The sequence below is a fragment of the Phodopus roborovskii genome, unplaced genomic scaffold (genome assembly GCF_943737965.1).
Source record: "Phodopus roborovskii unplaced genomic scaffold, PHOROB, whole genome shotgun sequence".
Classification (NCBI taxonomy): Eukaryota; Metazoa; Chordata; class Mammalia; order Rodentia; family Cricetidae; genus Phodopus; species Phodopus roborovskii.
The window spans coordinates 8,280,803-8,302,497 of NW_026126618.1; the positions used below are offsets into that span (position 1 = coordinate 8,280,803).

The 21,695-nt window shown below is 36.2% G+C and overlaps 1 protein-coding gene across 2 annotated transcripts in view; it reads left to right on the forward strand.

Annotated features, from left to right (window-relative positions):
- The window catches only part of Dcn (decorin), a 36,640-nt gene that overhangs the window by 11,960 nt on the left and 2,985 nt on the right, over positions 1–21,695 (forward strand). For both annotated transcript variants that reach the window (XM_051206344.1, XM_051206346.1), the window contains 5 exons: positions 2,085–2,197; positions 9,264–9,477; positions 10,314–10,427; positions 15,033–15,126; positions 18,570–18,708. In XM_051206344.1, the coding sequence (XP_051062301.1) occupies positions 2,085–2,197; positions 9,264–9,477; positions 10,314–10,427; positions 15,033–15,126; positions 18,570–18,708 (674 nt within the window). The remainder of the gene's footprint in view (positions 1–2,084; positions 2,198–9,263; positions 9,478–10,313; positions 10,428–15,032; positions 15,127–18,569; positions 18,709–21,695) is intronic.

Sequence of the window (21,695 nt, forward strand, 5' to 3'; positions counted from 1 at the left end):
TTAAGACAGCCTCTAGGATTTTAGTTCACAATTATACAGAAATAAGCACAAATGGGAATTAAATCCCTGGAAGCAAACAGAAAAAGGCGTAATAATGAGGCATGGCACCATATTCCAAATGGAAGGAAATCATGTCTTTTTGTGGTTGGATCACACGAATTATCAAAGATTTGGCAAAAGTCTACCTCCTCTAGTTGCACACAATTAGCAAATTGACATTTTTGAAAATGGCAGTGATTATGATTGTGGAGTACGTCCTCCCACAACGTAGCTGTTTTGTAGTTTTCTTCTCAAGGCTGAAAACACTTCAATCTTACATTTCTATGGGAAAAGTGTCTGTAGTGAGTTCTATGTTTATAAAGCACATGATGTCAGTTGAGTACCAATTGCATTTAATATTAAACTTTATTAAGACACTGGTCATGGATTTGAACAATATTTCTTCCCATTATCGTTGGAGTGGTCACCCATGGACAAGACCAACAACAATAACAACACAAAAAGACACCAGAAATAAGTGATTTTAAATGTATGTAATTTTCGTGGAAGAAATGAAGAGATTTGAAATTTGATTGCCATGTGGTTTCTGAGTGCATGTTCATTAAAAACTCAGAACTGGAAATATCTCTTCCCAACATAGCAGTTACTATATTTTGTTGAGATTTTAGTTTAATTGAAAACTGAAGTCAATTATGTTTTCTATGAGTTACATTTCCAAGTGGGTAGAGTCTGTTTGTTCCAACTGCATGTCTATAGGTTCTAGTCAATGAAACAATGACTTGTCAAATGAGTCAGAGATTGTTAGTACTTCAAATTGTAAATGATGGAGAACTTGCTTCTATTAAAAAATAACAAATTAGAATTTTTGTTATAATATGTTAAAATGTAGAGATTGACATTCTATGTGAGAATAGTTTCCAGGTTTTTTTTTCTGTTTGAAAATAAGATTTGCCTTTCTCTTTTTCTGTGTATGCCCTGTGTGTGTGTGCCTGTGTGCAGGCAGGGGTGTGCCTATGTGTGAACCTGTTTATATGGAGCCAAAGAGGTCATTGGATTCCCCACAGCTGAATTTATAGACTGTAGTGATCTGTTGACATGGGTGGTGGAAACTGAACCCAGACTCCATACAGAAGCAGTAGACACTCTTAAACACTGTGCCATCTCTCTGGACTTAGATGTCCAGTTTTTATTTTACTTCCTACACTTCCCAAAATGAAGATAAAAAGTTTAACAAAATTGGCTATATTACTTACAAATCTATTTTAAGGCAAGGACCTCTTGATCGTTAAGTATCTACATTAATATACTGAAATTCTACATTCAAAAATGAAAGCTTCATAAAAATAATTTCACAGTACATATGCCACCAAATTTACCCCAATTTATACTACTACACCATAGATCAATGGATTATAAATGACTATTAAAGCTGACTTTGTCATGACATTCTACTTAAAATGAAAATAATACCCTCTCTAAAGCTTAGATACATTTCCATTGTACAAATAAGAACTTGGTTATAAGTTCAAATAACTACAAGTTTAAATATAGATATGTATCAATGTTGGATGTATAAAAAGGAGATGGAAACTGGAGCGTTCTATTGATACAGCATTTATACTGGTAGTACAGGTTAACAATGTACTCCTATCAAACATTCACAAAGCTCTATTAAGGTGCAACATGTAGAAAGTGATTTGAGCAACATGCTAAAAGAAACCCAATTTTCCTCTATGTAGACAAACAATTATACTGGAAACATTTTCAGTTTATGACTAAGGAAAAAAATCCTTGACTTGGTTGGGAAACATTTTCAACTATAATTGATGTAATTCTTGGAGGAAAACATGTTACAGACAGAAGCACCATTCATTAAAACTTTAATTTCTTTGTAAACTCACACTTTTTAAAGTTGGAAGGGCTGTAACTTCAGTGCTTAGTAGCCCTAGGCAGAAGGGTGGCAAATGTAAGTTAGCACACAAAGTGAACTATTGTCTTAAAAATTCTTAAAAAAGATCTTTTTGTGATTCTGTAGCCGGGAGTTCCTTCACGTGGACTATGCATTCCTGTTTCTTTTATGCTAGGTTTGGATAAAGTGCCCAAGGATCTTCCACCTGACACAACATTGCTAGACCTGCAAAACAACAAAATAACTGAGATCAAAGATGGGGACTTCAAAAACCTGAAGAACCTGCATGTAAGAATTATTTCAGAGTTTCTTTCGTCTTTTCATTGTCTTTTCAAAACAAACCTACAATAAGAACAAAACTAGATGTGGTAATAAAACAGCACACATGTCTGTGTTTATCAAATTCTCTTTCTGGTAAACAGAACAACATGTTCAGCTCCACTAAAAGAGAAAACTCACCAGTTTCTATATATCATTCCTATCATTGGTAAAATTACTTTATAATCTTTATACCTTTATCTCTGTCCATGTTTTCACAAGTAAATATATGTATTGCCTCAAATAGATTGCATTTCAGTCAGAATAAGACAAAACACCATGGTTTTAGTGTTATTTTATGCTTTTGTTTCTTTGGTTTTCTGTGATTCATTCTCTAAAGCTGTGTGACTAACCTTTGAAATTCACTTGGTACCAGTAGAGTAAGGAATAAGGACCCACATGCTGGTTAGTAAGTGTAACTCTACAGATATATGTATTTACTGCAATCTACTTTAGATTATTCATGTTGTTGTTTAAAGATGGAGGTAAGCCAAGAACACATGGAAATACTTAGATTAATAGAAATGGTTTAATAATTAAGAGAGCTAGCCAGTAAGAAGTCCCAGCCATTGGCCAACAATTTACAAATTAAGATAAGTCTTTGTGTGTTTATTTGTGGCAAATTTGCTGCAGGACCAGACTGGAAAGAAACTCCAGCTACAGTTGTTTGTGTGTGTTTTCACTTATCTCTACTTCAATATCCAGTAGCATAGTCAAGAGTGTATCAGAAAAGGGAAGGCACTTTCAAATGGGTTTCATGAGAACACTTCACAAAGTCCTTGTTCATACAGCAGCACTGGGAAACTGCACAGGACTAGGAAGCATTCAGATCTGAAGAGCATAGGAGGTGTGAGAACTACGGGGCACGGCACTAGGAAGTCTCACCCAGACTTCTCACAGTTGCCTATATATCTGAATCTTCTTAAAGGATCATAAAAGCACTTGGTTGAGGCAGAGGTCACTTTTTCACACACACAGTGTATCACCAAAACCGGTAGAGAATGAACATCATTGTGATAGGCAGTAGGTAATGATCAACCCAAACAGTCAGTGTCAAGCTTCTTGAGGCCAACCCTTGTAAGGTCATCTAAGGAGGTCACCAGAGTCACTAATAATCTTGTTATCAGTTGGCTTCCTGTAGGATAAGTATGATCCCTCTCAAAATATCAGTGCACACTTAAGATAGGTAAGCCAGGCATCAGTGCCTGAAGTATATTGCACTGTGAAAATCTCATTGTTTGTACTCTACTGCAGAGCAGCTCTTGAAGTATTGAGTATGATCCTTGACAAAGAAATTCAAGATGGCCTTTAAAGAAAGAAGACAGGGATAGTCACGGGGAGGAAGCATATGACTGTTGTGTTCTCAACACAATCAATAGAGATGTCTCTGTCTACATTGAATGAAAGGTGACATAACTTATTTGAGAGGCCTGATTGAAAACGAAGAACTACAATTATTTCTGTCAATAATGAGACAATAAAATCATCCTAGTGGGAGAAACTTAAAGGAAACACAATTTCACTTCACGGTAAATTCTAATTTAAAGAACATTTCCAGAAAATAGAAATGCTAGTGATATGGCTCCAACTGTGGTGATAATAGTTCATAGAGATTTTATTTTAATAACGAATGTCATAGTAATATGGTTCTGAATCCCAGAACACTTAATTTACATGCATTTATTTATTATATTCATTGCAGAACTAATTGAGGGAGTTCATAATAAAATAGGCAATGTATGATAAAATACAAATATAAAATGAACCATCCAGCTGTTATATATTAGAAGTTGTAGTTATAAAAACAACACTGATATTCAAGGCAGAATAGGCTAGTCTGAAAACATTATAGAGTTAATATAGTCAAGAAGAGAAATAGTAGTGAATTACTTGAGAGCCAAGGTGACTGAAGCCGTAAGTATTCATGAGACAGCATACTAGATTTGTAAAAGAATTCAAATATTTTTTTCTCAAACTCTAGATTCTATATTGACAATGCTAGCCAATGTGTAAATTGAAAAAAAAAATAAAATAAAATCCCTATCTCACTGCCTTCACCTGAAGGCTCCACTACAGAGTTTATGGAAAACCCAGCAGTATTTGTCTGGGACTGTCCAAGTCACCGCTCAAAGAATTCCATTTAAGTGAAGATAAAGAACAAATATCATGTCAATTAACTGAACCACTTTAAAATATGAATTTTCTCTCACAAATTTTATTCCAAATGAACATTACTAGGCAAGGAAATTTCCCTTAAAATAGCTACAACTTCTTAGACATATAAGTGAAATTTGTGGAAGTCCTTTATAGGAATACATTCATTGTCTGCATGTCTCTCTCCAACTCTGCTGTTTCTTTCCATAAGTTTCCTTCTGGAAAGTTTGTGAAACAGCCATCAACTTGGCAAGCCTTTGTTTCTACTTCAAAGTGTGCATTGGAAGAAGAGGAATCGTTTATTAGAGCCTGTGATTGCTCAGGGGATGCCAAACAGCTCTTTTCCTCTTTGCCTTTTATTCTCAAATTCCTTCCTTCCTTGTTATTATGCAAACAGACATTATAATTTTGGTCAGGAAAACTGTACCAGAATGATAAGGAAAGAAAGAAACAAAAGTTTAGAAAGGATTAAAATAGAAAAGGATTTAGGGGAAAACAAAAGTCCTTTATTCTACAATTGTTATCTGCATTTACAACTCTGTGGGTTATTGCATAAGTAGTTTCATAGACCATATATATGTCTAGATGTGTATGTATATATAACCTTTTAAAATAATAGAGCTACATCCACATTTGATATGCTTGTCTGAAACTATGGCTTAATAAATGTAGTAAGGAATGGGTTTTAAGTAAAAATCAGCAAAAATTTTTAGCCACTAAGTACTATCAAATACCTGTTTAGCACTCATGGTACTATGGTTGTAGTTTTCAAACTAGGAGGCCTTATGTTAACCATCCTGGCTATTATCACTTTAATATTCCTTCTATGGATAAGGAAATAGGCAGAGAGAGATTTGTTGCCTTACTATTGTGGAGAGTGACCTTTGATGTTTCTTTTTTGTTTTTTTCGTTTTTTTTTTTTTCCCCAAGAGGTTGTGAGGATGGGCATCCATGAGATCCCTTTGGCTGATGACTAAACAAGATGTAACCTATCCCTGACACAGAGAGTTTTACTTGATAGTGTAAGGTATCTTGTTGGGACATTATCACCCCTGTTGTATGGTGACTCTCTTTAAACTTTTTCACTTCTGTGTATATTTTAGGAAACTTCTACTGCAGTAGGTTTCCAGATTAGTGTTCAAAAAGCCTTTAGTGTCATTTGTCCTTGTCCATATTTTCTCCTTTATCCTTCTCTCTCATTCCTCTACCTACTTAAGCTGCTTATTCCAGTTTTCAGCTTCCCTCTTAAATCCTATATTCTATTTCCTCTTACTTTGAAGATTCCCACCTAGTCCCTTACTAGCTACCGGAGATTATTCTGTTATTATTTTAATTGAAACCCACATATCTAAAGCATCAAGATAACATCCATATATATGAGAAAACAAGCAATATTGGGGGGTGGTTTGTGTTACCTCGGACAGTATGATTTTTTTTCCTGAATCCTTTCAATTCACTTACCTGCAAAAATTTAATTTTTCTTTACAGCTGAGTAATATTCTATTGTATAAATGTACCACATTTTCATTAACTATTAAGTAGTTGGTTGGCAGCTTGGCTTTTCTAATTTCTGTCTGGCTATTATAGAGCAGCAATGAATATGGATGAGCACATATCTTTGAAGTAAGGTGTAGAGTCTTGGGGGATATGCCAAAAAGCAGTATAGCTGGATCTTGTGGTAGATCTATCGTCAGCTTTTTGAGGAACCATAAAGCTGACTTCCACAGTGGCTTTAGCACTTTGTCCTCTCACCAACAATTGATAAGTATTCCCCTTCCCCTAAATCCTACCCAGCTGTGAGGTTTTATTGATCTTGGCCGTCCTGACTGCAGTAGGATGGAATCTCAAGTTTTAATTTTCATTTTACTGATGGATAAGAATGTTGAATATTTTTTTAGTGTTTCTCAGCCATCTGTGTGTTATCCTTTGAGAACTCTTTGTTTAGTTTTATACCCCATATTTTGCTCATTTGTTTCTTGAGGCAAGGTTTCTCAGTACAAATCTAGCTGTCCTGGAATTCTCTCTATAGACCAGGCTAGCCTCAAAATCAGAGATCTGCCTGCCTCTGCCACCTAAGTGTGGGGAATTAAGGCATGCGTCACCATGCCCAGCTCTGAACCCTATTTTTAATTGGATTGTTTGTTTTCTATATGTGCAGATTTTTAGGTCATTGTATATTCTACTCTATTAGAATATAACATTTTATTCTAATATGATATTGTTATTTTTCTTGCTTTATAGTTTTCCACTTTGCTGATATGGTAATTTTCTTTGCTGTACAGAAGGTACTATTTCTTAATTATTGATCTTAAAGCCTCACAGGACCTATTGGACCTTGTTGGGGTCCTGTTCAGATATTCTCTGTTTGTGCCAATGATTTCAAGCCTATTCCCTAATTCCTCCTCTATCATATTCAGGCTATCTGGTCTTATATTGAGGTCTTTTTGGAGTTGAGCTTTGTGCAGGGTCATAGATGTGGATTTATTTTTGTTCTTTTACATGCAGCCATCCAGTTTGTTCAACACATTTGTTGAAAATGCTATCTTTTCTCCAGTGTGCATTTTTGGCTTCTTTGTTAAAGACCAGGTGCATTAGGTGTGTGAACTTATGTTTTGATCTTTATTTTTTCCCTATGTATTAATGTGTATGTTTTTTTATGTCAATACCATGCTACCATGCTGTGTTTATTTACATAGCTCTGAAATACAACTTGAAATCTGGGATGGGGATACCTCCAAAAGTTCTTTTATTATCCGGGATTGTTTCAGCTATTGTGATTTTTGTGTTTGCATATGTATGTGTGTTTTCATATGAAGTTTCAGATAATTATTCAATTTCAGTCAAGAATGGTGTTGGAATTTTGGTAACGGTTGTTTGGAATCTAAGTACTGCTTTGGGTAGGATGGCCATTTCCATAGCAATAATCTTACCAATCCTTGAGCACTGGAGATCTTCCCATCTTCCAATATCTTCCTTTCCAGTATTGGATAATTTTTATTATACAAGTCTCTCATTTTCTTGGTTTGAGTTATCCAAAAATATTTTTGAGCTATTGTGAGAAGTATTATTTCCCTGATTTCTTTTTCAATATGTTTGTCATTTGTATATAAGGAGGCTCTTGAGTGTTGTGTGTTAATTTTATATTCTGCTCCTCTGCTCAAAGTGTTTATTGGCTGTAGAGGGTCCTTGGTGGGGTCTGTATTGTATTTTATGCAAAAAAAAAAAAACAGCAACAAAAATCCCTTATCATCTGCAGATACAGGTAGTGTCCCTTCCAATCTGAATCCCACTGATCTTCCTCAGTTGTCTTATTACTTTAGGTATGATGAGAGAGGACATCCTTGTCCTTGTTCCTGATTTTAGTGAAAATGCTTTAGGTTTCTTTTCATTTATGAAGATGTTGGGTATGAGCTGACTGTAAATTGACTTTATTGTTTTGTATACAAGTCAATCTTAAAATTAATCTTTTATATTTTTACATTTTAAGTTTGTCTAGCAAAAGCAGTTAAGATATTTATGAGCACACAATAACAACATATACTTAGCTATCTTTACATTATCATTCCTAAGTTTCATGATCAGATTCTTTTTCCCAGCCAGAGTTTTGATAATTAACATCTGAAAGCAGCAAACTCAGGTCATTTCAAGGAAAACCTTAATATTAACATTTCAATAAGTTTAGATAAGCCTGTCAAGGATAATCTTGAGGGCTTTTTCTTTTTCTGTAACTAACACAAATTGGATATTTTTTTCTTCTTTTCTTTTTTGGTGGCAGGAGAGGTCACCAGGATGGAGGGGCAGACTTTGGAGGACTAGGAAGTATGATCAGAGTGAAAGATGTGAAATTTCCAAAATATCAATATCAATAAAAATATTACGTTGGGAAAAAAATTCTCAGAATCCTTGGATTTCAGGGTTAAAAAAAAACAGAGAAATGACTGCTCTTATATAATCCAAAATAACCCTAAGCACATTATTTATACACACACTCACATATTTTTAAAAGCATGCCAATCATGATCATTGGTTCACAATGAATTTAAAACAGAGAAGCAAAACTTAAATGGCCAAGGTTTCTCTTCAAGAGCAACATAGATAGAGACTGTTTATTGCTCCCTTACTGTCTCAGAAATCACCTCAAATTTATACAACACTAGTCAGTTTCAGCTCTTGATAGAGGGTGCCAAATTGGTAAAGCCTCAGGATTTTCATCCTTATGGGAATGGGTGCTGACCACAGCACCATTGTCTGTTTAAAATGGCTCCACAGAGCTGCAATGGCTCAAAAGTGTCCCCAACCCTTTTCTGTCCCATGGCAAATGCACCAAAAAGCTCAACAGTACTCCCAAGTTGCTCAACAGGCCTCTAAATTGGCAAAGCCTGTTTTATGGTTATGGGATTACTCCTTTAAGACACTTGTCAGTAAAGTGAAGCCAGGCTTCCTCCTCTGACAGGTCTCTTCCACACAGGGCACAGCAGGACAAAAAAGGAAACCCAAGTCAGAGGGGACCTAAGCATGTCTCCCTGAAGCCTCCCACTGTAGGGGTGACAGTAGATTCTCCTCTCTTTAGTCACCTGCTCCAGCTACTTTCAGATTCTCAGTTCTAATGACAGTGTTACCCAAGGCCACCTCATGATAAACAGTGAAGCTATACCTTATGCAGAAAGGCTGATGCAGGGTGAAATCTGTGGCATTGATGACATGAAGGGATCTGGCGACTTTCAGTGATTTCTCTAGCATCATTTATTTCAAATAAAAATTATAAGTATATGTACACACATATCCACACAAGAGGAACACATTTCCACATTGTTCCTGATTTATTGTGATTTTGCAAATTTCTCCATGTTGTTCAGTTCTCTGTGTTGTTCAATTTCCACAGACCTTGATTCTTGTCAACAACAAGATCAACAAGATCAGCTCTGGGGCGTTTACACCTCTAGTGAAATTGGAAAGGCTTTATCTGTCTAAGAACCAACTGAAGGAACTGCCCGAAAAAATGCCCAAAACCCTCCAGGAGCTCCGTGCCCACGAGAATGAGATCAGCAAAGTGCGGAAAACAGTATTCAATGGACTGAACCAGATGATTGTCATAGGTACATATTTGATTATAGCTCAAGGACCTGGGGTCATGAAGGGATCTCAACTAATCCTTAGCTGCTGAAAAGGGGTGATGAGCCAGAGCCCTGTGTGTCTGAAGGCTGTGTGGACATCAGTTGCAGCTCCAGGAGAAAGGGGACATTTTTCCTGGACTTGGTCATCTGATAATATGAAGGGAAGACAGCACACCTGGTCATATGAGCAAGATGCAGGATGGACAGGGCTTAACCTGAAGGATTTGGGAAAACTTTTCCTCAGAAGAGGTTTTCCTGTGTTCCTACTCTCTGTGAATTATTTCCGTTCTAAAACTGTTTAGAAGGTTTTGGTGGGTGTGTGATTATTAAATGTGATTTTACAATTGGCTGGCAAAAATGATAGATTTAAATTCGTTAGCAGCCTTTAGGATATTTATAGGATAATGTGTGATTTATTAATTTCTGGGGAAATTATAAGTAGTGCCATGGATATTATTTTTTTCATAAATATTTGTTTTAATTGTTTGATTAATTGATTCATTCATACATACATACATACATACATACATACATACATACAGGGTTTCATTGTATAACCCAGTCTGCCCTTGAATAGTGATCTTCCTGCCTGGGGCTTTTGAGTGTTGATGGCTAATTCCATCACACCAGTCTTTGTTTAATAGGACCACGTTTATTTCCTTTTGACGTTTCTCTGAAGAAAATAGTCTTTCTACCTGTATTTTCATTTGTTTCTCAGTCCAGAAGAGACGAAGATTTTTTCCCCCTAGAATCATCACCAAAAAAGATACAGACATCCTAAAAATCCTCTAATAGCCTTGCACTTTTTGTCTTTGTAGAACTGGGCACCAACCCATTGAAAAGCTCTGGGATTGAAAGTGGAGCTTTCCAGGGAATGAAGAGACTCTCATACATCCGCATTGCAGACACTAACATCACTGCTATTCCTCAAGGTACCAAAAAATTCTCCAAAATATCTCAATTCCTGGAGGTGGTTCTGTTGGGCCTAGTTGCCTATTGGGTCATGCAATCCCTATAAAGTCCTTTCTAAGATGCAGCTTAAGACACAGTAAGTTTGTGTTCTGCATTCATGATTTCCTAAAGAAAGTGTATGGTTAGTAAGAGTGTATTAGTGTTTTGTTTTGTTTTTTTAAAAAAAGTAAAGGGAAAATTGCTCATATGTGGCAGTATCTCTGAAACTGAGACAAATTTTACTTTGATTTTCTAATTCAATAGGGAATTCTTTTCACTGCAAAACTTTCCATTCATCAGTGTCTTAATAAGCAGATGAAACCGATGGCGTAATCTTGGTCACCATAAAGAATGTAGATGTCAAATCTTGGCTTGGGCTCAATTTGTCACTAATTGGCTCAAGGAATCTCAAAGTCATAGGGTATGGGCCTCAAATTAAGTAGCACATATGAGTATAGATAAGCAGGGAACTAATATTTCCTTCTATTATTGTGTGAAAATGTGTTAAAGTTTCAAGCTCACACAGTGTATACTGGAAACATTTAAGTGAGCAAGAGACTATTCCTTAAGGCAACCAGAGTTAGAAGGCTGAAGGGTGACCATTGTCTGTTATGAGTATGTTTCCCTGCCAGTCTGGTCCCACAGCCGCGCCAGCCCCAAGTAACACACAGAGTGCTGTATTAGATATAAAGCTGTAGGCCAGTTACTAGTTTCTTATTGTCTAGCTCTGTCTTAAATATTAACCCATTTCTATTAATTTAAGTAATTCCACATGGTCTTATCTTACCAGAGAGAGATCCCAGTATTCTTCTCTCTCAGTCCTCATCTTGAATCTCCTCCCTACTCCTCCCTCACTCCTCCTTGTCTCCTAGCCCCGCCTATCTTGCTTTCCTATTGGCCAACAGTGCTTTATTCATTAATCAATACGAGAAACATATTTACAGAATGGCATCTCCCATCAATTGTCATCAGTGCAGCTTCCTGCGGCCACATGGTAATGCTGTCTTGTGAACCTGCAAAGGCAGCAAAATGCCTGCCAAAAGTGCCTTGAATGTCTCTTTCCTTCTACCTCAAAGTTCAGTCTCAGAAAAGCCACTCCATATTTCCCACCCATCCCTCACCCCTGCTATCTTCAAGACAGGGCCCTTTCTTTGTAACTTGATACTAGATGCAAATTCTCACCTACAGGAAACATTGGTTACTTTTACAAGATAGAAAGCTCTCTTATACCACTGACTACTCTAGGCTTTTTATACAGAGAGTGGTTTGGTACCCTGGTACCCGAGGAAATAACTATTGGGATAGTTAGGTACATACATACATACATAATATACATATATTCATACACAAGTATATGCTAAATGATAGATAGTTATCTAATTAAGGATAGTTAGCTAGATAACCACATAAATTAAAAGGTATGTTTATTTTGAGCCTCTCACTTCTTGCATCCATCAAATGCTCTTTTTATATGAAGTAAAGGGAAATTCAATATATGTGTTTATATATATTCAATTAATTATAGATCAAAAATACTTAAAAGATTTTTCTTTCCTAGTGGCAAGCTATTCTTGCCACTATCCCTGAAACAGTATAGTGTTACATTTATTCACAGGGATTTAATTGTATTAGAAATCATATGTGGAGGTAATTTAGAGAATAAAGCCACATGTGCATAGGATTTATGCAAACACATCACTTATACAATTAAGTTGAACATCTGCACATTTTCACTTACACAGAGATTCTGCACCAATCCTCCAGGAATGGAGGGGCAAATGTGTGCATGTATACCTACATACACTGAGAAAAGTGTACTCATATATGCTGATTATGCATATTATAAACTATACCTAGTATACTCACAATAGCCTAAACCTGTAGGAAATGAAGCAGTTGAAAATTCTGCATCACTTTCTGCTGTCATGTCACCTGCGTTAGTCACAAATTTTGACTCTGACTTTACACTCTACTTCAACGTATCCTCCAAAATGTCTCTCAGTGGCAGATTTCAATGAGCGATGTCTGTTTCCCTTTACTTTGTATCTGTCCTCTCTATCCTGTGAGCCAATGACCACTTCTGGCTTGCTTATTGACTTCCTCTTAACCACACAAAACTTACAAGTATGACCAATTAAGCACCCACAAGTGCTAGGTTTTGTGTCAAACACATTTTATATTAGTACTGTCCCTGTTGTATAAGAAAATCAAGGGCTTAGAAAGTCAAATAGCTGGACCTTGGAGATTTGAATTGATGGAGTTGAGATTTTGATAGGACACCTTAGAGTTCACTTTTTTGACTTAAGTCTTCTTCCTTGTGCATATATACACTTCTCTAATTTGTGACTCTGTCATTCTTAGACTGGGACCCTTATGCATGCACGTCACCAGATGCCTGGTTATCTTTTCTCCCATAATTCATGGAAGTGCAAAGTTCATGTAGTATATAAATTATAATATTGTAGTTTTTAGGTACACTAGTCCAGGAAATGGCATAACACACTCTTGTAGTTATTCATCGACTTTAGGCTATATAGTCACATTTGTAATACATGAGTTTTGTCAACTACAAATATAAGTATTAATAGCAACTATATTCCAGCATTGCTATGGTGATTACTAGATGAAAGTAAGGCTCATACTGTATAGGTAAAGTACCTGTACCAAGCTGATATTCATTCATTATTTCTCTATAATGAAAATGTAGAGAAAAATACATGTCTCTATTGAACAGATAGATTCTTTGGCCAAATGTCACCATGGGGAAGAATGATGACAATCGTTCTGAATTCAATTCTCTGCAATAAAGCAACCACTTCCTTCAATGTCAAACTTCTTCCTGGCCCTAGCTTTTGGGAAACCGAACTTCTGGAAAGAGACGTATTTAGGGGACAGCAAGCAGTAACAGAGGAACTGTTTATTGGTGTTCTGATGACACTGCTTTAACAACAACAACAGAACTTCACTGAGTTAGAGAAGGAAGGAAGGCAGGCAGTATCTCAAATTTGCTTTATTAAATATACCTTTGTCATACTTACAGGAAGATGTTTAATTTTTTTTATTTGTGTCTATTTATTCATGAGAAAAATTCAATTACTATTTAATTTCCTCTGGCTTATAGAGTGCTATTCTAACTTCCCCTGTCCAGATGGGAAGCATGGTACACTTCTTGTTTAAAACTTTCAAATTTATAGCCTTGAATGTCTGTTTGGCTACTAAGAAAAGGCATTGATTTTCATCATTTTGCACATTGAGAAAATTAATGTAGTTGATAAAAGTAACATAGTCAATGCTTGGCACATAACAGAAGCAGAGCAAATAAAAACTTATTTATTTACATTCTCATACTATCTGCTACTCAAAATCTTTATCTATGAAGAAACTTAATAACTTTAAAACCAACATATAAGACATATTGCAATAAATGAAATCATTAACATAATTTGGAGAGTCTAATGCAAATTTCATAGCAATGAAATCTGTCATTTCTTAATTATGTGTCTTTATAGACAAGGAAAATTAAAACTAGCTTCAACCCAGCACTAGGTCTACATGTATTCATTTTCTTTGTAGGTGTTGTTAGTCCTTATAGTGGAACACTGCATTAATATCAGCCATATAAACAAATAATCCCATATAAACACATAGAAGACACAGAAAAATGAAAATAAATGCAAATATTGCTTACTATTTACATTACTTTGGAAATCACAACCATTAAAGATGTGTTTTTCAGAGTTTAGTGGACCAATTGGATGTTAGATTATGTATCCAGGTGCTCTAAATATGTAAGGTTACTTGATCACAAGGCCTTTCACACCCTTCTTAACAATAAAGGGCCATGTAAACCAGAGGCTTCAACCTGTGTGTCACAATGCCCTTCAGAAGTCACTTAAGCCCATTGGAAAACACAGACGTTTACCCTACAGTGCATAACAGAAGAAAAATCACAGTGAGGAAGCAGCAATAAAGATAATTTTATGACTGGGGGTGAATGTTAGGAAGTGTTATAACAGTAGGAAGATGGAGAATCACTTACACTGTAAGAATTAGCTATTACTGCAGGGCTCTCACAGAGAAGTCAAGTCTAAGGGCCAACACCAGCGCTAGACAATGCTGCTAGTTATGGGTAACACTTGTAAATGAAATACCGACTAACATTTACACACACTTGACAGATACATGGATCCATAACCCTCCCATGTCATTTCCAGTGTTCGCCTCCTCATGTTGTCTTTACATTGCGGATTGTTCACAGAACAGCAGCAATGTGAGCCCACTGACCCAGCAGGAAAGGACAATGAGAGGGGACGTGTTCATTTGACTTCCGTTCTACAGTTACCTGCACGGAAATCGATCAAACGATGCATTCATAATTTTATCTAAGTCTCTTTGAGACAAAGACAGTAAGGTAGCACGTCACTTTAAAGTGTGTATCATTATCACAAAAAGGAAGGATTAAAAAAGGCGAAGACCAAAATTATTTGAAATGTCTTTTTAGAAACTGACCATTTGCATCCCCACTGAAAGACATTTTCTGTGTATAATGGTTGGTGACTAATTTAGCATCTTTTTACACCTCTCAGGTCTCCCTCCCTCTCTCACTGAATTGCATCTGGATGGAAACAAAATCACCAAAGTCGATGCATCCAGCCTGAAAGGACTGACTAATTTGGCTAAGTAAGATAATTTAATAGTTTCTATCAAGACGTTGAGGGGGTGTGTCATTCATTGATAGACACACAAGGCTCTACATATTTTACAGACCACCTAAAGTTGTATGTTTTAAAGTGATATTCCAGCTTACTTGACAAATTCTTGACAAAAATCAATGAACTATTATTATATTACTACAGACAACAAGATTGATAACATATTTTGTGGATATTTTGTTGTTTCTAAATATTTTGTAAAGGTGTTCAAATAAAACAGGTTTTAAATGTGATATATCTAATTTAGTGTCATTAAAGGGAAAGTTAAGAAAACTAACAAGTTAATTCAAATTTGAGGATGTATTCAAATGGCATCTATATAGACATAGAAATAATACTTTTGGAATAACTGCAAGGAAATTATCTAGCCCCTCTTCTCTGAAGGACTTAAAAGAAAAATGTCATTGAACATTTACTGCATGCTCACAAAAGAAAAAAAAATTGTGGCCCTGCCTAATTGTATTTTTTTTCTTTGTACATCTGCTTTCTAACTGTGCTTCATATCTCCTCTGTATTTAAAACTTGGTTATAGAAGAAAAAGCAAGCTAATGAATTTATTCAGGAGTCTTCAAGAAAGGCTTCCTTGATATGCATAGAGCTGAATATTCTTACAGGGTGTGTATACCTGCTGTAGCATAATACCAAGTCAACATGATAGTTGGATGAATATATGGAGCACATCTCTTTAGCCTTGGGAAGTATCAGTAATCTAGTCAATACATCAGGTAGCTTTTCCTGTTTCCAAGTATAGTCTCCAAATGACCCAGTAGATGGTGAAGAGGAAGAATACTACAACATTGTGAATATAGCTCTATGTTTCCCTGGTGCCTGAAATAATAAGAAATATTCTATGTAGAAAACTTTAACCAATTTCTAATGTAAAAGCATTAGAATTCACATTATGCGTCACCAATCTTTTCTTACTTACTCCCTCTAGCTGAAGATGAATATAAGCAGATCAATTGCATTATTTATTACATATATGCCATTAGGATTTTATCTCCATATTATGATGATAATGATGATGATTAATAGCAAAAGAGGAAAATATTTTAAAACTCTAAGAATGATAAATCATTCATATTATATGTATTTCCTTAGAAAAGATGTTTGTGTTATATGAAAACCAGTAACAGGATTCTGGCATTCTGAACTTTGATACTGATGACATGTGCTGTCTTAAACAGAAGCTTAAAGTACTAGTAAATTATAAAAAAGCTAATAAAAAATCAGGTTTCTGATTCTGAATGGATTCTGAATTCCATTTAATTACTATATTTTTAAGTCCACATTTTCTAATTCTTGGATGTAACAAATCTGTTTCTTTTGGAATCAAATCCAGAGAAAATTCTTTATTAAATCATCAAATCACTGTGTTCCTTATTATTCAGTTGATGTTTGAACACAGTAAATGTGTTAGTGTTGAAAATTAAAAAAACAATAAAACCTGTGAAAAGAAACCAAAACCTCTTTTCAAGAAGGAGTTCCAATTTATTATCAAGACTATGTTGGGATAAATTACCACAAATCTCTCTTGTGAAGTGTGAAATATAAATGATTATTATACACATATAGTCATATATATATAGGTATATAGACATACACAGACATTTATGTTATCATGTCCTCTATTAGAAATATTTTACAATGGTAATCATGCCTTTTGAGATATGTCACAGTTCTTTTTAATCCTAGGGAAAATATAGATTCTTAAAAACACTGATTATATAAACAAATACTTTAAAATAACATTATTCTTGAAAATGTTGTTAGGAATTATATAATCTAAGAAATAGTCTATTGCAATATTGGTAATTGAGACTTGGGGTGTCACAAAGTATAGGAAACCTAATTCTGAAGTAAAAAAGAGAAGGCCATAAAAAATAAATGGGCATCTGAAATGAAGGGAAAATCTAAACATTCTTAGGCAAGATGACAAGTTAATAATCAGCAGCTAAGATAACCAGAGATGCTATTTATTCTCCAAAATCTGATATTTTAACCATTATTTCAAAATAAAGCCAGAATCATGCTTGGGAGACTATTTACATAAGGACAGCATCTGAGTTTCATTGGGATCATTACTGGACATACTTGAAGGCTAAGGAAACCACTCTGCTTTCTCCAGACCAGCCTTTACATGCTAAGATACTTGATAAATAGTCTCCTCCCTCCTTGCAGCTGTTAGATCACTTTCAGTATTCTGTGGCCTCATCTTGGTATCTGCCCTATGGATTAACATCTCTGTATTGGGTGATTTTATCCCTAGAATGTTTAATGAATTAGTCATGCCTCCAAGCCAAATTCTTCTGGCTTGGAATCCCATTAATATCATAGAATCCTCATTTGTTATGCTTTTAATTTAACAAATATGAACCAAGACCTCAACCAAATGAAACTTATAAAACACAGAGAAATGAGGGGGGTGTCTGAGTGAAAGGAAGTGAAGCTCATAGCAAGCTGATCCTGAGTGCCACTTAAGGGTCACTCGAGAACTTTATTTTATCTACTACAACACACTAATCCTATTTATTGCTCTAGAAAGTAGGCTACTGACATTTTAGAATGTTTTACCTTTAATTTTCCATGAATAAATACATATGATAAATGAACAGTTGTATCATTTCCAAAGTGACTAAAAGGTTCCCACTATTTCTTTTTGTTCTTTATCAAATTAATTGTGTGCTTATTACATGTAGAAATAAATTCCTACTTATTTGTGGACTATGTAAAATTCTACACTGATTTTATGTTAGGGCTAGATTGATTAGAAAAAAGTTGCTGTTTCAAAGGAGAGGCATACCCAGTAGTCAAGTCATTACACTGCCTTTAATGTTTTCCAATATGATGCTATGGAAGAATATTTAGTAGAGCTATCCATCCAGGAGTCTTGATATAGGTCATGCTGAGCTGAGAAGTAAAGAATAAGCTTTGGGAGTGGTTAAGATGGTTCTGCTGGTGAAGTCATTGTGGTGTAATCATGAGTACCTGAGCCAAGATTCCTTACATAAAATCCAGGCATGGTGGCACTTACCCTGGAAGAAAGAGACAGGAGATCCCCGGAGCTGGCTAATTGACTGATTTTGACAAATTGACGGACTCCAAGTTCAGTAATATCTGTATCAAAAACAAAAGTGAAAAAATATGGAGGAGGGAAACTCTATATCTGGCCTCTGAACCCATGAATACACAAATATATGCTCATTTGTCTTCACACACACACTCACGCACGCACGCTAGCACACACACTAGCATAGTTTTTGTCTAAACTAAGAAAGGTTGGAAGAAAGCATTTGAGAGGAATAGTCCATGCAAAGGCAAGGGCATCTTATCAAATTGCCCAATTTCCTACAGCGTATAACAAAGGGATTCTTGACTGCTGTGCACATCAATTTCTGCTCTCTTCTGCAGGTTGGGGTTGAGTTTCAACAGCATCTCCATGGTAGACAATGGTACTCTGGCCAACACTCCTCATCTGAGGGAACTCCACTTGGACAACAACAAACTCATCAGAGTGCCTGGTGGGCTGGCGGAGCATAAGTACATCCAGGTGATGCAAAGCCATTCCCACTTATGAGGACCATCTGGAGCGGAATCTCCTAGTGTGGTTGTGGGAGGAAGGGAACTCTCCTTGGGAATAGATTTTTAGTGTCATAGCCCTCTACTAGTACACAGCCCTGTGAGATAGGGCCTTGAGAACATTTACGGCCTAAGATCAGAGTGCGTGCATGGATAGGGTTTGGGTGGGGGCCTCTCCCAGATAGTGAACTCTTGTTGGCTCTTAGTCTCACATGACAGAAAGAGAGTGTCCTCTTGGAAGGGCAGTAATCCCATTTGAGACTGGTCACTTTCCAAAGGCCCATCCCCCCATGCCACATTGTTCGCATGACAGTTTTAAAACATGAATTTGGGAGGATACAAAATTCAAGCCACTGCATAGAAAGGAACTTCAAGTACTGTCACATGTACATTCTTATTGTATAGACAACATGCTTGACTTATTAATTTTTAAAAGTAATTACATCTTGACTATATTATGAAACTCTGGCTAAAATGGATATTTCTTATGAGGTAGGCTTGTTTGAAGTCATTGGTCAGTGTAACAAATGCCAGTTGTATAAGCCAATGAGCACATGATTAGTGACATAGAATAAATTAATTTCAACTGTAAGCTAAGGCAGAGTCATAGCTGATAAAAGCAATGTATTAGGTTTATACAAATTATCAAAGTACATAGCTTGGTAAAGATAGGAATACAGGAGCCAGTAGTCCACTGGGATACAGCCTTTGGGTCTCTAAATCTAAAAATGAAACCCATGCTTACTAGGAAGTGGCAAAAAACAATTACATATAATAACAGACAGACTTATAGTGAGAAACTAAACTAAAACTGTTTATTCAAGTTTTTCGAGAAACCGGTACTTTTTAATTAGTCTTATGTGCATCATTATTTTTCTATTTTTTTCAGTGTTTTTTTGGGGGGTGTTGTTACTTATTTATTTATTTTGATTGTTGGTTTGAGACAGGGTCTTATTGTGTAGCTCTGGCTGTCTTGGAACTCACTCCACAGCCCTGGCTGATTGAACTTAAATTCAAGAGATCTACCGATCTACTTACATTTGCCTCCTGAGTGCTAGGATTCAAGGGGTGTGCCACCACACTCAGTTTCTTTTAAACCCTTTTACATTTAAATATGTGTTGCATTCAATCCGCTGTATCTCAGAAACAATATTTCGACACATTTTATAGGTAAAAGAACATAATATCTAAATTTTTCTGGTGCCTCAGGGTAGATTGACCTGTTCTGTCCTCAGAAATGTCAACACGCATCTCATCTCCCATTTGGTGTGGTTTAGTTGAGGCAAGTTCAACTTCATTTGACATTAGCTAGGTGGAGTAAGAGTTTGACATAATGTGAGCAAGAAGTTTGATGCATTATCTTGAGTTTTTGTTGTTTTCAGTGGGGTGGTGTGTGTGTGTGTGTGTGTGTGTGTGTGTGTGTGTGTGTGTGTGTGTGTGATTTAGACTTAACTAAAACTAGTTATACATTTACTGGTAATGTTTTCTTCCTGCTTAGTTTTGTTTCTTTGGCCCCACTTTATTCCTGTTTTTCTCATCCACTTGGCACACCCTGTGGAGACCACGGAATTGCTTTACATTGCTTTACTAGAAACATTAAGGAATGAAACACACTAGGAAACTGTTGTCCATTTTGATGCCACTTTCTATAATGTTGCTTCATATATTTCTGCCCTATGCTTGAAGGCATAACTCACCTTTTTTTGTGAGTCACAGACAAAGATAATTAAACACTATGCTTTGAAGAGTGGAAGAGCGTTGAATTTCAGGAAACAATTCCAGAGTAACACAAATTTGGAAAGTAGCATGCTCAGCTGTTTCTCCCTAGCTTTTGGTACTTGTATCCTATTTATTTTTCTCCTGCAAGATCCTAGGGGTTTCACACATATTATTTCTTTTTTCGGTTATTTTGTAAAATTTGTAAACATTTGTTTTTAATATCTATTATTAACTTGAGATTTTTATGCATTGACGGAAGATATTTTGCATATATGTATTATATTTGCATGCCGTCCTTCCTCCCCCTAACTCCCTTGTGTCCATATCCTACCCCTCAAACTCTCAAACATCAGATCCTCTTTCTCTCTCTCTCTTTATTTCCTGTATTACGAAGAGAGTCCATTTTGTGCTGTTTGTAAATTCATGGACCATTCACTGGAACATTGTTAATTTACTAAGTACCATCAAGTGGAACATGTTCACATACTTTTATAGAAAACTAAGATCTAGAATATTGGGGAGGGACACGGATGTGACCAAGTTATATTGTCTGAAAATGTTTAAAGTAAATTAAAAAAAAAAAAAAAGTAAATTTGGCTTTCCCTGCCTAGCGGTCATCAGTTGGCAATAGCTAGGTGGCGGCTTGTGAGCCCCACCCTTCTCCATGTTGAAGAATTTAATTTACTGGCTTGATCTTGTGCAGGCTAGCACAACTGCTGTGATCTCATGAGTACAACAGCCCCGTTATGTCCAGAAGACACCATTAAACCGATTCCTCCCAGACCTCTGGTGTTTATAATCTCCCCACACCCTCTTCTGCAATGTTTCTTGAGCGTTGGGAGTGGGTGGAGTGTGATATTGATAGTGTATTTATGCCTGAGCACTCCACAGAGCATTATGTTCTGCACTGAGACTAGCGGTGACATTCTGTACTAATTTCCACCTACTGCACAAAGAGCTCCTCTGATGAGGACTGAGATGACCCTGACCTATGTAGTCATCTCACCACAGCAGCACAGTTTTGAGAGAGGGGATCCCCCTCCCCCCATTTTCCTCTCAATCAGCTTAGCTTGCCATCCACTGTGTTATACAGACTTGGCAGTGGATGTGCAATGAAAGTGATGTAACTTTCTTGTCTTAAAAGAAGGAGGGCTATTCACATTTACCACGAAGGAAGACAATAACCACCAACTGCAGCTGTTTTGCAAATGCTCTTTATCAAGTGATGAAGTGCCCTTC